This window comes from Bos grunniens, chromosome 22 (assembly GCF_055505025.1).
Source record: "Bos grunniens cultivar Pamir isolate PY7600 chromosome 22, Bosgru_T2T1.0, whole genome shotgun sequence".
In the NCBI taxonomy this organism is placed as follows: domain Eukaryota; kingdom Metazoa; phylum Chordata; class Mammalia; order Artiodactyla; family Bovidae; genus Bos; species Bos grunniens.
The window spans coordinates 50,709,470-50,723,402 of NC_141186.1; the positions used below are offsets into that span (position 1 = coordinate 50,709,470).

At 42.0% G+C, this 13,933-nt stretch overlaps 2 protein-coding genes across 16 annotated transcripts in view; one reads left to right on the plus strand and one right to left on the minus strand.

The window, feature by feature from the left end:
- RBM6 (RNA binding motif protein 6) overlaps positions 1–12,690 on the minus strand; it is an 89,647-nt gene extending 76,957 nt beyond the window's left edge. For 10 of the 15 annotated variants that reach the window (XM_086367957.1, XM_086367959.1, XM_086367952.1 and 7 more), the window contains exon 1: positions 12,617–12,690. The gene's annotated coding sequence lies outside the window, so the exon portion shown is untranslated. Of the gene's footprint in view, positions 1–12,077; positions 12,250–12,616 lie in introns of those variants that run through there. The other 5 variants (XM_086367955.1, XM_086367949.1, XM_086367945.1 and 2 more) reach the window with 2 other exon arrangements.
- Positions 12,226–13,891, plus strand: LOC147348488 (uncharacterized). The gene is made up of 2 exons (XM_086367970.1): positions 12,226–12,727; positions 13,671–13,891. The coding sequence occupies exons 1-2, from the start codon at positions 12,226–12,228 to the stop codon at positions 13,787–13,789; spliced, it is 621 nt and encodes a 206-aa protein (XP_086224096.1). The 3' UTR covers positions 13,790–13,891.
- The last annotated feature ends 42 nt before the right edge of the window (positions 13,892–13,933 follow it).

Sequence of the window (13,933 nt, forward strand, 5' to 3'; positions counted from 1 at the left end):
AAAAAAAAAATTAAACGTATTCGTTTCAGTTATAGGGCCTTGAAAAGACTGCTCCTCAACTGTGATAGTGGTTTTTCAGGCTTCCTCTCCAGAACCATGCTTTGCCTACCATCATACCACATTCAAAAGTTAAAATTGAAAGTGGATCTACATAAATGTAGAAGCTAAACTATAATGCTTCTAAAAGAAAACATAGGGAATTCCCTGGCAGTCCAATGGTTAAGACTTGGCACTTTCACTGAGGTAGCTAGCCCAAGGTCAATCCCTGATTGAGGAACAAAGATGTTAAAAGCCAAATGGCCAAGCAAAAAAACAACAACAACAACCACTGAGATGGTATCAGCAAAGACTTCTATAAAGGAACCAGAAAGCATTAATCATAAAGAAAATATAAAAGTTAAAATCTGTTCTTCAAAAGACACTGAAAAATGAATAGGTAAACTACAGAACAGGGAGTAAATATTTGTAACACATGTCTGACAAATGCTCTCTATTATTAGTCATTAAGAAAACAGATTAAAACCACCGATACACACCCACTAGAACAGCTAAAATTAAAAAGACTTCCAAAATCAAATATACAAGGATTTCCAGCAATCAGAACTCATACACTACTCAAAAGACGGCAAAATGGTACAACCAATTTAGAAACTGGTCTGAGAAATACTACTTATGACCCAGCAATTGAACTTCTAAGTATCTGCTTAAGATACACGAAAACAAAAGACCGGTAGAAAAACGTTCACAACAACTTTACTCACAATAGCTTTAAAAAAAAGAGAGAGAACAACCCAAATATTCTTCATTGGGCGATGACATAAATGCTGTTTGGTGTCCGAAAGGGGATCCTCCCTAGGGTAGTGTATTTCACTTAGATATCAAATGAAAAGGTGACTTTTTGGTAAAATGAGAGAAGCATTAGTAAGAAAGCAAAGTGAAAGTCACTCAGTTGTGTCTGACTCTTTTCGACCCCATGGACTATATAGTCCGTGGAATTCTCCAGGCCAGAATATTGGAGTGGGTAGCCTTTCCCTCCTCCAGGGAATATTCCCAACCCAGGAATCAAACCAGGGTCTCCTGCATTGCAGGTGGATTCTTTACCAACTGAGCTACCAGAGAATCCCCATTAAGGGGAGGTGGAAATGAAGAATCAATAAAAACCTATTTTAAAAAAATTATTCTTAAAATTGTGAAATACATTTAAGTTTACCATTTTACAGTTAAGAGGGATTAAGTACATTTATGGTGTTTTGCAACTTTTATCCCCATCCATCCAAGCTTTTTTCATCTTGTAAAACCAAAACTCTGTACCCATTAAACAGTAACTCCCCACTTCTCTCTTAACCCAGTCCTTGGCAACCACCATTCCACTTTGTCTATATAGTTTTGACTACTCTAAGTACCTCTTAATTCTAGTGGAATTAAACAGTATTTCTTCTTTCATGACTGGCTTTTCTCACCTGGCATAATGTCTTCAAGGTTCATACATATTATAGCATGTATCGGAATTTCATTTCTTTTTAAGGCTGAATAATAATAATTCCAGTGTACACATATTATATTTTACCTACTTATCCACTGATATTTGGACTCTCCCATCTTTTGGATAATGTTAACAATGAGCTGCTGCTGCTGCTGCTGCTAAGTCGCTTCAGTCGTGTTCGACTCTGTGCGACCCCATAGACGGCAACCCACCAGGCCCCGCCGTCCCTGGGATTCTCCAGGCAAGAACACTGGAGTGGGTTGCCATTTCCTCCTCCAATGCGTGAAAGTGAAGTCGCTCAGTCGTGTCTGACTCTTAGCGACCCCATGGACTGCAGCCTACCAGGCTCCTCCATCCATGGGATTTTCCAGGCAAGAGTACTGGAGTGGGGTGCCATTGCCTTCTCCTAACAATAAGCATGCACATACAAATATCTGAGATCAGTTCTTCTGGAGATATATACACTCACAAGTAGAACTGGTGGATCATATGGCAATTCTAGTTTTAATTTTCAAGGAACCACCATACTGTTTTCCACAGCAGCTACATCATTTTACCTTCCCACCAACAGTGCGCAAATGGTTCTGTTATGGACTGAATTGTGCCCCCCACAGCTTCAAGCCCTAACTCCCAATGTGACTGTATTTGGAGACGTGGCCTTTGAGGAGGTAATTAAGGTTGACAGAGGCCACAAGGGTGGGGCCCCAATTCAACAGGACTGGTGTCAGTGGAAGAGACACCAAAAAATGCATGCACAGGACAGGGAAAAGCTAATGTGAGGACATGGCCAGGAGAGGGCCATCTGCAAGTCAAGGAGAGAGGCCCCACCAAAACCTAACCCTACTCATGCCCTGATCTTAGACGTCAGTCTCCAAACTGCAGGAAAATAATTTTCCGTTGTTTAAGCCACCTAGTCTGGTATTTTGTTATGGCAACCCTAGCAGAATGATACAAGTTCCAGTTCATCCACATCCTCACCAACACTTACTACTCTGTTTTTTTTGTATTTTAGTAACAGCCATTCTGGAGAAGGAAATGGCAACCCACTCCAGTATTCTTGCCTGGAGAATCCCATGGACGGAGGAGCCTGGCGGGTTACAGTCCATGGGGTCACAAAAGTCGGACGCGACTCAACTGAACTGAACTGAACAGCCATTCTAATGGGTGTGAAGTGGTATCTCACTGTGGTTTTGATTTGCATTTCCCTTATCATTAATGATGCTGAGCATCTTTTCACGTACTTATTAGCCATTTTACATCCTCTTTGGGAGAAATGTCTATTCAAGTCCTTTGCCTATTTTTTGATACAGGTTATTCGTTGCTGTTGTTGAGTTTAGGAGTTTTCTACATATTCTAATTATTAATCCCTTACCAGGCATGTGATTTGCAAGTATCTTCTCCCATTTTGTGAGTTGCCTTTTACCTTGTTGACAGTATTCTTTGAACACAGAACTTTTTAATTTTAATGAAGTCCAATTTGCCTATTTTTCCTTTTGCTAACTGTGCCCTTGGTGTCATATCCTTTAAAAGATCATTATCAAATCCAACATATAAAGCTTTCCCCTTCAGTTTTCTTCTAAGAGTTTTAGAGTTATAGCTCTTACATTCAACAGCAACATCCATTCTTAAGAACAGCATTTGTTGAAGGCAAAGTTCTGCATATTGATTTGTTTAAAAATATACAAGCCCACAATCTTCCTGGAATGTTTTTGTGTACGAAGGTTAAAGACTAGTCTGAAGACTCTACCCTTACCTTGTTCTATCACTATCATTTAACTATTATTTTTTTTGAATATTTGGCTGCATCAGGTCTTAGTTGCAGCACAGGCTCAGTTGCTCTGTGGAATGTGGGGTCTTAGTTCCCTGACCAGGAACTGAATCCACGTCCCCGGCAGTGCAAGGCAGATTCAAAACCACTGCTACTGACACAGTAGCAAAGTCCCTTAACTCCTTTTTTGACCTATATTATCACTCTCAGTCAGTTCAGTCGCTCAGTCGTGTCCGACTCTTTGCAACCCCATGAATCGCAGCACGCCAGGCCTCCCTGTCCATCACCAACTCCCGGAGTTCACTCAAACTCACGCCCATTAAGTCGGTGATGCCATCCAGCCATCTCATCCTCTGTCGTCCCCTTCTCCTCCTGCCCCCAACCCCTCCCAGCATCGGAGTCTTTTCCAATGAGTCAACTCTTCGCATGAAGTGGCCAAAGGACTGGAGTTTCAGCTTTAGCATCATTCCTTCCAAAGAAATCCCAGGGCTGATCTCCTTCAGAATGGACTGGTTGGATCTCCTTGCAGTCCAAGGGACTCTCAAGAGTCTTCTCCAACACCACAGTTCAAAAGCATCAATTCTTCCGCGCTCAGCTTTCTTCACAGTCCAACTCTCACATCCATACATGACTACTGGAAAAACCATAGTTTTGACTAGACGGACCTTTGTTGGTAAAGTAATGTCTCTACTTTATAATATGCTATCTGCTTTTGTTCATAAGCATACTCCAGTCTCTCTCATATAAAAACACCCCCCCCAATACAAAACCTTTAAACATCAGTTGACTAAATAAATGAATGTCCACCAAATATGCTAACTAGGCTCTATTACGTTCCCTAGCACTGTTCATGATGCTGTCCCTGGGTGCGATGGACTATACTGAATGTGTGTGTCTCTTCAAAATTCATGTTTAAGTCCTAATCTCTGACTTGATGGTAACTGAAGATAGGGCCTTTAGGAGGTAATTAGGTCATGAGGGTAGAGCCCTTAGGAAAGGGGTTAATGCTCTTCTAAGAAGGAATAAAAGAGAGTGCTCTCTCTCTGTACCATGTGAGGATACAGCAAGAAAGCAGCTGTCTGCAAACCAAAAGGATCTCACCAGGAACCAAACTATCTGGCACCTTAATCTGAAACTGCCCTGTCTCTGGAACTGTGAAAAATAAAGTTGTTATTAAGTCACACAATCTACGGTATTTTGTTTTAGCAGTCCAAGCTAAGACACTGGCCAATCTTGTCCATTCCCAATTTAATCACTATCACTACCATCTCTACGATTATAATTTCCACATCTCCATCACTAGCTTAGACTTTCCCATGAAATCCAAATGTCTGCCAGAAATGGCCACTTGGCCATCCTACAGGGATCTCAAGCTCATGCATAAATTAGACTTCACTACTGTTAGGACATTTAAACACTTCATTAGAGCCACTTTTTCTTATGAAGAGAAATTTTCCAGATTTTAAATATTCTTATATCCTCACCCCTTACATCAGCAAATTACAGTCAGGTTCCTAGTTTAAAAGTGAATTTTATAAGATAGCAAAGTAAGTTTTATAAGATAGCACAGTGTGGCGGTGAAGGGACAGGAGTGCAGTCTCTGGACCTACTGTGCTGGTGGGGTTCACAGCTCGACTGCTGGAAGGGAAATCATGGCTCGGCCACAAGGTACGTCCTTGAGCAGGTGATTTAACTTAATGCCAAATCCGGAATAAAGATAATGTCTACTTCATAGTTATCAGGATAAAATGACAATGCAAATTCACTAGAGCAGTGCCTGATAAATAAATTGCTCAGTAAATGTTAGTACTATTTTAAGAGTTTATTTCAAAAATCATTGGGGCTTAGAATGTTCCCACTGATGCAGACTCATTTGGCTAAATGACTGATATTAAGGTTTGATTTGCCATAGATTTAAATGCAGACATTTTCCATAAATAAAATCATCAGTTCCAAGATTTTGTCAACTATATATTTAAAGCACACATGCAATATATTATGCCAGAAAATACATCCTTTGCAGCCATCTAGACAGAAGTGTTAAGATGTCAACTTATAAATGGACAAAGTGGCAAACAATTTTTTCAAAATTTTAGGAGTGAAAAATTTTTAATCCTTTTAGATGGTTCAAGAGAATTTCAAGACCACTGGCCTAAGTGAATGTGTTTTAAAGTCAGACTGCCTGGGTTTGAATTCAAACTCCGGCTTTTGGGAATTCCCAGATGGCCCAATGGTTAGGACTCTATGCTTCCAATACTGAGACTATAGCTTCAATCCCTGGTCAGGTAACTAAGATTCCGCATGCCTCTCAGCACAGTCGAGGGGGGAAAAAAAGGAAGAAAAAATTCCAGCTATGTATCTTTGGTAAGTTATATTTAAATTCTATATACCTCAATGCTCTCCTCCTACACAATGGGAATAATAGTGGTACCTACTTCATATGATTACTATAAGGAGTAAATGAGATCGTGTATAAGAAGAAGTATATTGATAGCAACATTATTATTATGAATAATAGCCAAACACTGAAAAGAATCCAAATGTCCATCAACAGGCAGATGGATAAACAAATGTGATATACTCCTAAAAGGAAATGCAACATGGAAGAACCTCAAAAAAATTATAAGTAAAAGAAGCCAGATATCCCAATTGTATGAAGTTACATAAAAACATAAAACTACAGAGGCAGAAAGCAGATTAGTGGATGCTAGGACTTGCAGTTAGAGTGGGGAGTGGAGATTAACAACAAACAGAAACTAGGGAATGTTTTGAGGTGTTGGAAACATTCTAAGTCTGAATTATGGTGATGACTGCATCAAACTGAACAGCTACAGTCAGTGAATTTTATGATATATAAGTCATGCCTCCAAAAATTTTTTTGAAAAATTTTAAAGCAACAATGTACTAAATATTATTATTACTGCTACTATGCTCAGGTGTTTAAAATCACAGTCACATTAAGCTGGAAAGGACCTTTCTGAGTATGTCTACCTCTATTCTCTGAAACAATAATAAAGGCAAGAATAGTTAAGTACTGACTCTGCCACAGTTATGTATTTTACATGGGTTCTCTCATTTAATAATCACAGGTCCTCCATGGGGTAAATTTTGTTATAATCCCCACTTCACAGACTCCGAAAATGAGACTTAAATAGTTTGAGAGGCTTGTCCCAAAACAATATAACTAATATGAGGAAAAGCAAACTCAAGACCATCTGATTTCAAAGTCCATCCTAAAATTCATATGAAATTTCATAGGTCTCTGAATAGCCTTGAAAAAGAACATAACTGGAGGACACTGACTTCCCAATTTCAAACTTACTCTAAATTTACAGTAATCAAAACAGTGTGGTATTGGTGTAAGGACATACAGAACAATGAACTAGAGATCCCAGAAATAAATTCCCACATACATGGTCAAGTTATTTTCAACAAGGGTCCCAAGACCATTCAAAGGAGAAAAGACAGCCTTTTCAACAACTGCTCATAGGGAAACTGGAAATCCACACGCAAAAGAATGAAGCGCGACCCTTGCCCACCACCATACACAAAAGCTATCCCAAATAGGGTTTAAAGACCTAAACCTAAAATTTAAAACTCTAAAACTCAGAAGAAAACAAACCAGAAGCTTCAGGCATTGGATTTGGCAGTGATCTCTTGGATACGACATCAAAAGCAGAGTCAACAAAAAAAATACACAAACTGGAATTCATCAAAATTAGAAATGTCTATGTTTCAAAGAACACCATTAAGAGAATAAAAAGGCAACTCATGAATGGGAGAAAATATTTGCAAACCACATATCTGATAAGGGATTAATATCCAGAATATACAGAAAACTAAAACTCAACAACAAAAGACAACCTGATTCAAAAATGAGGAAAGGACTTGAATACACATTTCTTCAAAGACACACAAATGGCCAATAAACACATAAAAAGACTCTCAACATCATTAACAATTAGAGAAATGTAAATCAAAATTACAAGATAACCACTTTATACCCATTAAGATGGCTATCAAAACAAAACCAAATGAACCTAACAGAAGCTAGTGAGGATGTGAAGAGATGTGAACCCTGTGCATTGCTGTCAGGCATGTACAATGTATGCAGCCACTGCGTAAAGCATACAGCAGTTCCTCAAAAATTTAGGACAGAATTATCACACGATCCAACAATTCCAATTCTTTTGGGTATAAACCCAAAAGAAATGAGAACAGAGACTTAAGTAGATATGTGCACCCCTCCATGTTCATTGTTGCATTATTTACAACAGCTAAAAGGTGGAAGGTGGAAACAACCCAGTACCTATCAACAGATGAGAAGACCATGTAATATATACACACAATGAAATACTGTTCAGCCTCAGAAAGGAATGCAATTCCGACAGATATAACATGGATGAGCCTTGGAGATATTCTGCTAAGTAAAATAAGCTAGTCATGAAAGGACAAATATTGTATAATTTATGGTTCTATGTATATGGGGTACTTCAGTTCAGTCCAGTCGCTCAGTCGTGTCCGACTCTTCGTGACCCCATGAATCGCAGCACGCTAAGCCTCCCTGTTCATCACCATCTCCCGAAGTTCACTCAAACTCATGTCCATCGAGTCAGTGATGCCATCCAGCCATCTCATCCTCTGTCATCCCCTTTTCCTCCTGCCCCCAATCTCTCCCAGCATCAGAGTCTTTTCCAATGAGTCAACTCTTCGCATGAGGTGGCCAAAGTACTGGAGTTTCAGCTTTAGCATCATTCCTTCCAAAGAACATCCAGGACTGATCTCCTTTAGAATGGACTGGTTGGATCTCCTTGCAGTCCAAGGGACTCTCAACAGTCTTCTCCAACACCACAGTTCAAAAGCATCGATTCTTCGGCACTCAGCTTTCTTCACAGTCCAACTCTCACATCTATACATGACTACTGGAAAAACCATAGCCTTGACTAGACGGACCTTTGTCGGCAAAGTAATGTCTCTGCTTTTGAATGTGCTATCTAGGTTGGTCATAACTTTCCTTCCTAGGAGTAAGCGTCTTTTAATTTCCTGGCTGCAATCACCATCTGCAGTGATTTTGGAGCCCCCCAAAATAAAGTCTGACACTGTTTCCACTGTTTCCCCATCTATTTCCCATGAAGTGATGGGATCAGATGCCATGATCTTAGTTTTCTGAATGTTGAGTTTTAAGCCAACTTTTTCACTCTCCACTTTCACTTTCATCAAGAGGCTTTTTAGCTCCTCTTCACTTTCTGCCATAAGAGTGGTGTTTTCTGCATATCTGAGGTTATTGATATTTCTCCCGGCAGTCTTGATTCCAGCTTGTGCTTCTTCCAGCCCAGCGTTTCTCATGATGTACTCTGCATATAGGTTCAATAAGGAGGGTGACAATAAACAGCCTTGATGTACTCCTTTTCCTATTTGGAACCAGTCTGTTGTTCCATGTCCAGTTCTAACTGTTGCTTCCTGACCTGTATATAGGTTTCTCAAGAGGCAGGTCAGGTGGCCTGGTATTCCCATCTCTTTCAGAATTTTCCACAGTTTATTGTGATCCACACAGTCAAAGGCTTTGGCATAGTCAATAAAGCAGAAATAGATGTTTTTCTGGAACTCTCTTGCTTTTTCCATGATCCACCGGATGTTGGCAATTTGATCTCTGGTTCCTCTGCCTTTCCTAAAACCAGCTTGAACATCTGGAAGTTCACGGTTTACGTATTGCTGAAGCCTGGCTGGGAGAATTTTGAGGATTACTTTACTAGCGTGTGAGATGAGTGCAATGGTGCGGTAGTTTGAGCATTCTTTGGCATTGCCTTTCTTTGGGATTGGAATGAAACTGACCTTTTCCAGTCCTGTGACCACTGCTGAGTTTTCCAAATTTGCTGGCATATTGAGTGCAGCACTTTCACAGCATCATCTTTCAGGATTTGGAATAGCTCAACTGGAATTCCATCACCTCCACTAGCTTTGTTCGTAGTGATGCTTTCTAAGGCCCACTTGACTTCACATTCCAGGATGTCTGGCTCTAGGTCAGTGATCACACCATCATGATTATCTGGGTCATGAAGATCTTTTTTGTACAGTTCTTCTGTATATTCTTGCCATCTCTTCTTAATATCTTCTGCTTCTCTTAGGTCCATACCATTTCTGGTCCTTTATCGAGTCCATCTTCGCATGAAATGTTCCCTTGGTATCTCTGATTTTCTTGAAGAGATATCTAGTCTTTCCCATTCTGTTGTTTTCCTCTATTTCTTTGCATTGATTGCTGAGGAAGGCTTTCTTATCTCTCCTTGCTATTCTTTGGTACTCTGCATTCAGATGCTTATATCTTTCCTTTTCTCCTTTGCTTTTCGCTTCTTAGGACAGGCAAATTCAGAGAGACGGAAAGTAGGATGGTGGTTGCCAGGGGAAGGGGTGGGGAGAATGAGAAGCTATTGTTTAATGGGCACAGAGGTTCAGTCTGAGAAGACAAAAACATTCTGAAGCTGGATGGTAATGATGGTTGCACAACAATGTGAAGGTACTTAATACCACTGACATGAACATTTTAAAATGGTCAAAATGGCTAAGAAAAAGGGAGGCAGAAGGAAGAGATGGAGGGACTACTTCACACCCATTCAGGTGGTTACTGTACAAAAAAACTCAGAAAGTAACAAGTGTTGGGATGTGGAGAAATCGGACCCCTTGCGTATTACTGGTGGGAACATAAAATGATGCAACTGCTGTGGAATACAGTATGGTGGGTACTCAAAAAGCTATACACAGAATTATCTTATGACCCAATTCTGGGCATATACACAAAGATACTGAAAGCAGGGGCATGAAGAGATATTTGTATACCCATGTTCACAGCAGCATTGTTTACAATCGCCAACGGTGGAAACCCAACTGTCCAGCAAGTGAACAGGTAAGTAAAACGTAGCCTATACATAGCAACTGAGTATTGTTCAGCCTTAAAAGGGAATGTAGATGTCAATTACATCTCAATTTTTTTTAATTACAAAAAAAAGGAATGAAGTTTGGATACACACTACAACATGAATGAACCTTAAAAACATTATTTTACCTGAAAAAAGTCAGACATGAAAGGATAATTATTGTATGATTCCACTTACATAGGGTACCCAGAACAGGCAAATTCAGAGAGACAGAATACAGATTAGAGGTTACCAGGAACTAGAGGGAAGGAGTAAGGGAGTTACCTGCTTAATGGTTAGAGTTTCTGTTTAAGGTGATGAAAAAGTTTTAGAAATAGATGTGGTGATGGTTTCATTACATTGTGAATGTAATTCATGCACTGAATTATATGTGAATTTTACATACAGAAATGGCTTAAATGGAAAATTTCATTACAATATATGCAACAAAATATATTTATCACAACTTTGTAAAAAAAAAAAAAAAGTACTGTAATACATGAAAAAACATCGAATTAGACACCTTAAATGGGTGAAATGTATGGTGTGTGAATTTTATCTCAACAAAACATTTTTTAATTTTTTGGCTGCACCACATGGCATGTGGACTCTCAGTTCCCAGACCAGGGATGGAACCTGCACCCCCTGCACTGGAAGCATAGAGTCCTAACCACTGAACTGCCAGGGAAGTGACAAAAATTTTTTTTAAAGTAACAGTGGTGGCTAACACTCAGTGAACACTTTCCTCACACCAGGCACCGTCCTAAAAGGATTACGTAAACCTCACAACAACCTTCAAAGTGGCTGCATTTCTTAACCTCATTTCACACATGAGAAAACTGAAGTTAGGTAATTTATCCAATGTTGCTCAGTTAATGGAGGAGTCAACAGTTCAAATCCTATCAATTTCTAGAGCTCCTACAGTTCCTATCACAGTGTGATAGGAAGGTTATAAAAGGTACCCAACAGATGCCCCCTAAGTGAGTGAAATGAACAACTACTGTGGAAGTCTAGCAGAAAGTCTATTCTAAGCAAGATGACTCCATGATTTATGATCTTTAAAAATTTCAGAATTTTCCAACAGTTTTTTAATCTTTTACAATTTTGAGTTAGATTATTAACACATTATTTTATGTATTTAAACACTGGCAGAAGAGTATAACCTTGCCCATGTATCTTCAATAAGACAGGAGCATTCACTTTGTAACCTCTCCATTGACAATTCTCCTATGAAAGGCTACAAAAAACTAGGCTCCCAAAGGCAACAAAAGTAAACCCAATTCTGGTAACAATTAAATGAAGAGGAATGCTACAGATGTCCAAAAACAGCCTATCCTAAACAGCCTATTCTATGGGCTAGGTACCTGGTTAGATACTAATTAACCAGGCAAGGTTCAGGTGCAATTTTTGTGTGTTTCACTAAAATGGTAACATACCATTAGACACTGCTTGTCCTACCCTCACTTATCAGTTCTTGAAACCTCTCCCTACAGTCCTCACAAGTCTGCTGATGTTGACATTATTAAACCATTCACAGTGGCGGCACTACTCAACAGGAAGTTGAAAGCTAACAAACCGAGGGCAGGATCCAGAGTTCAGAAAAATGAACCAGGGTGACCGGGAGCATCAGAGTCTACTAAACTCCACCTAGATCCCGCAACTCTGATGTTCACAAGCATACCTGGAATGTGCAAAAAATACAATTACCCTTACAGTTTACCCTACAAAACAAGACCCTTTCCTTTATTAAAAAAAAAAAAAAATGCACGCCCAGAGTTAAGCCCGGTAGCACAAGATCAATTCTAAAGTTAAGAGAAAAACAGACTTACTGATACACCACTAAAAGGAATCTAAAGAGTGCATAATACGAGGAAATAACCCTGTCCTCCCACATTCGCCCAACTGGCACAGGACCCACCAGACCACTCCCCGGGATCCAGGTTCTACAGCCCGGCGCGCTGGACTCCGCGCTCTCGCGCCCTGTTGTCCGGCCGAGCCCACTCCGGTCTGTCCAGGTCTGAGGGCGAAGCTACGTGCTAAGCACAAGAAAAACTCCCTTTCGAGCGATGCCTCACAACTGGATCAGATTCCTGCAAATGCAGGGGAAAAAAAGGAGGAAGAAAGGGCCGCCTGCCTGCAGCCCCTCGGACCAAGAGCACCGAACCGCAACCACGCGCCAGCCACGGACCCCCGGCCGCCCCGAGACGGGACCGGTAATTCCACCGCCAGGCCGGGCCCCGCCCCGGGCCCGCGACCGTTCTGGGGCGTTCCTCCCGTGGGCGGCGCCTCCCTCACCGCCACTTGACTCCCTTCTTCCTGAGGGAGGCCGCGGCCGCCCCGCGACACCGAAGCCGCAGCTTCCAGGCCGCGCGGGCCCGCGACGTCCAGAGCGGCCTGCCAGGCCGGCTCCTTCCCCGCTGGCTCCCGCACGCCCTCTCTACCACCCCAAGCCCTTACCGAGGCAGCGCGGCCTCCGCGGCCCGCTCCTCCTAATCCTTAGCCGCCGCCACCGACCCAGCGCCGCGGAGACCGGAACTTCCTCCGCGCCGGGCCGCTGCCTCCACAAAGGTGCCGCCGCCTTTAGCGCTCGGCCCGCCGGGAGATGGAGTACACAGCGGCGGGTCGCGCCGACTCCACTCCCGGCGTACCCTGCGCGGGGGCCGGGGGCGGGGCGGGGGTGTGTGCTTGCCTGCGGGGGCGGGGCGTGAGGGGCACGCTATTGCCCACGTCCAATGGGAGGGTGCGCTTCCTTGCCCCGGTCCGCTGGGCCTGCTGGGGGTTGTGGTTTGGCCCTTAGCCCACGGCCGCTCGTCTTCTTTCGCTCTTCCGAGTATGAGCAAAGCGTGCAGTCTGTGGGTGGCTTGGCTTTCTCGAGATTTGCTCCCTGCCAGAGTGCGGACTGGACCCTGGCCTGCCTAGCTTAGAAAGGACTTACTCTCCGTTAATGTGAAGGAAATCTCCACCTAAGCCTTCCGGGGCAGGAGTTTGTGGCCCACATAAGAGCCTGGCTCCCGACCCTCCCAAAGGATAGAGGAGCAGTAATCACACGCTCGTCCTCTTTTCCTTCTGATGAGTTTTCAAATTAGCCATTCCCAGCTCAAGAATATCACTGGTGGGTAGTAGTACTTTGTCCTTCAAAGAGGTAAACATATGAAGGAACTAATTATTTTTGCCTTATGCCCACTCTCTTTGGGCAGTAATAATTGCAACCCTTCATCACAACTCTGCTCCTGGCCTTGTGCTGACCCTTCATTATCTCATTTAATCTTCAGTGCTATTCACAGATACACTGGTGGGTATCATCTGTCTTAAAGGTTTAGTAGCCCTACCTATAAAGGAAATTCCACTCAGTTTCCACGAGGCCTTGCTAGCTCACGAGCCATAAATCTGGCCGAGAGTGACTTATGCGAGGTCACAGAGGAACAGGAAGGTATCTGCAGATCAACAGTCTAGTGGAAAACGGGGCAGCACAACTTTCAGTGTGCAGCTCACGTCCAGAATCTCCTCACAGCTAATGTTCTTCAAATGGCCAGCTCCAAGCTTCCAAGTGGATTGTACATTGTTGAAATGCTTGCTGATTCCAGCTACCCAGTATCCTCAAACTGTGTCCCCTCAGGGAAGGTAACCTGATTATAGAGCCTGAATTCAACATCATGGAATCAAAGAAGTCTGCTGCAAGAAAAGCCTATAAATTATTCTAAAATAAAGTAATCCTCATCTGTAGAGAAAAGAGATTGTTGGGTTAAGTAGTCCTTAAAGTTACTTTTCCACTTC

Bases quoted from the DNA above. Each gene is read 5' to 3' on its own strand.
- LOC147348488 (XM_086367970.1), top strand. From the start codon at position 12,226: ATGCCTCACAACTGGATCAGATTCCTGCAAATGCAGGGGAAAAAAAGG. The intron at 12,728-13,670 runs GTGCCGCCGCCT...ATCTCCTCACAG, and splicing joins GGGCCGCTGCCTCCACAAAG to CTAATGTTCTTCAAATGGCC.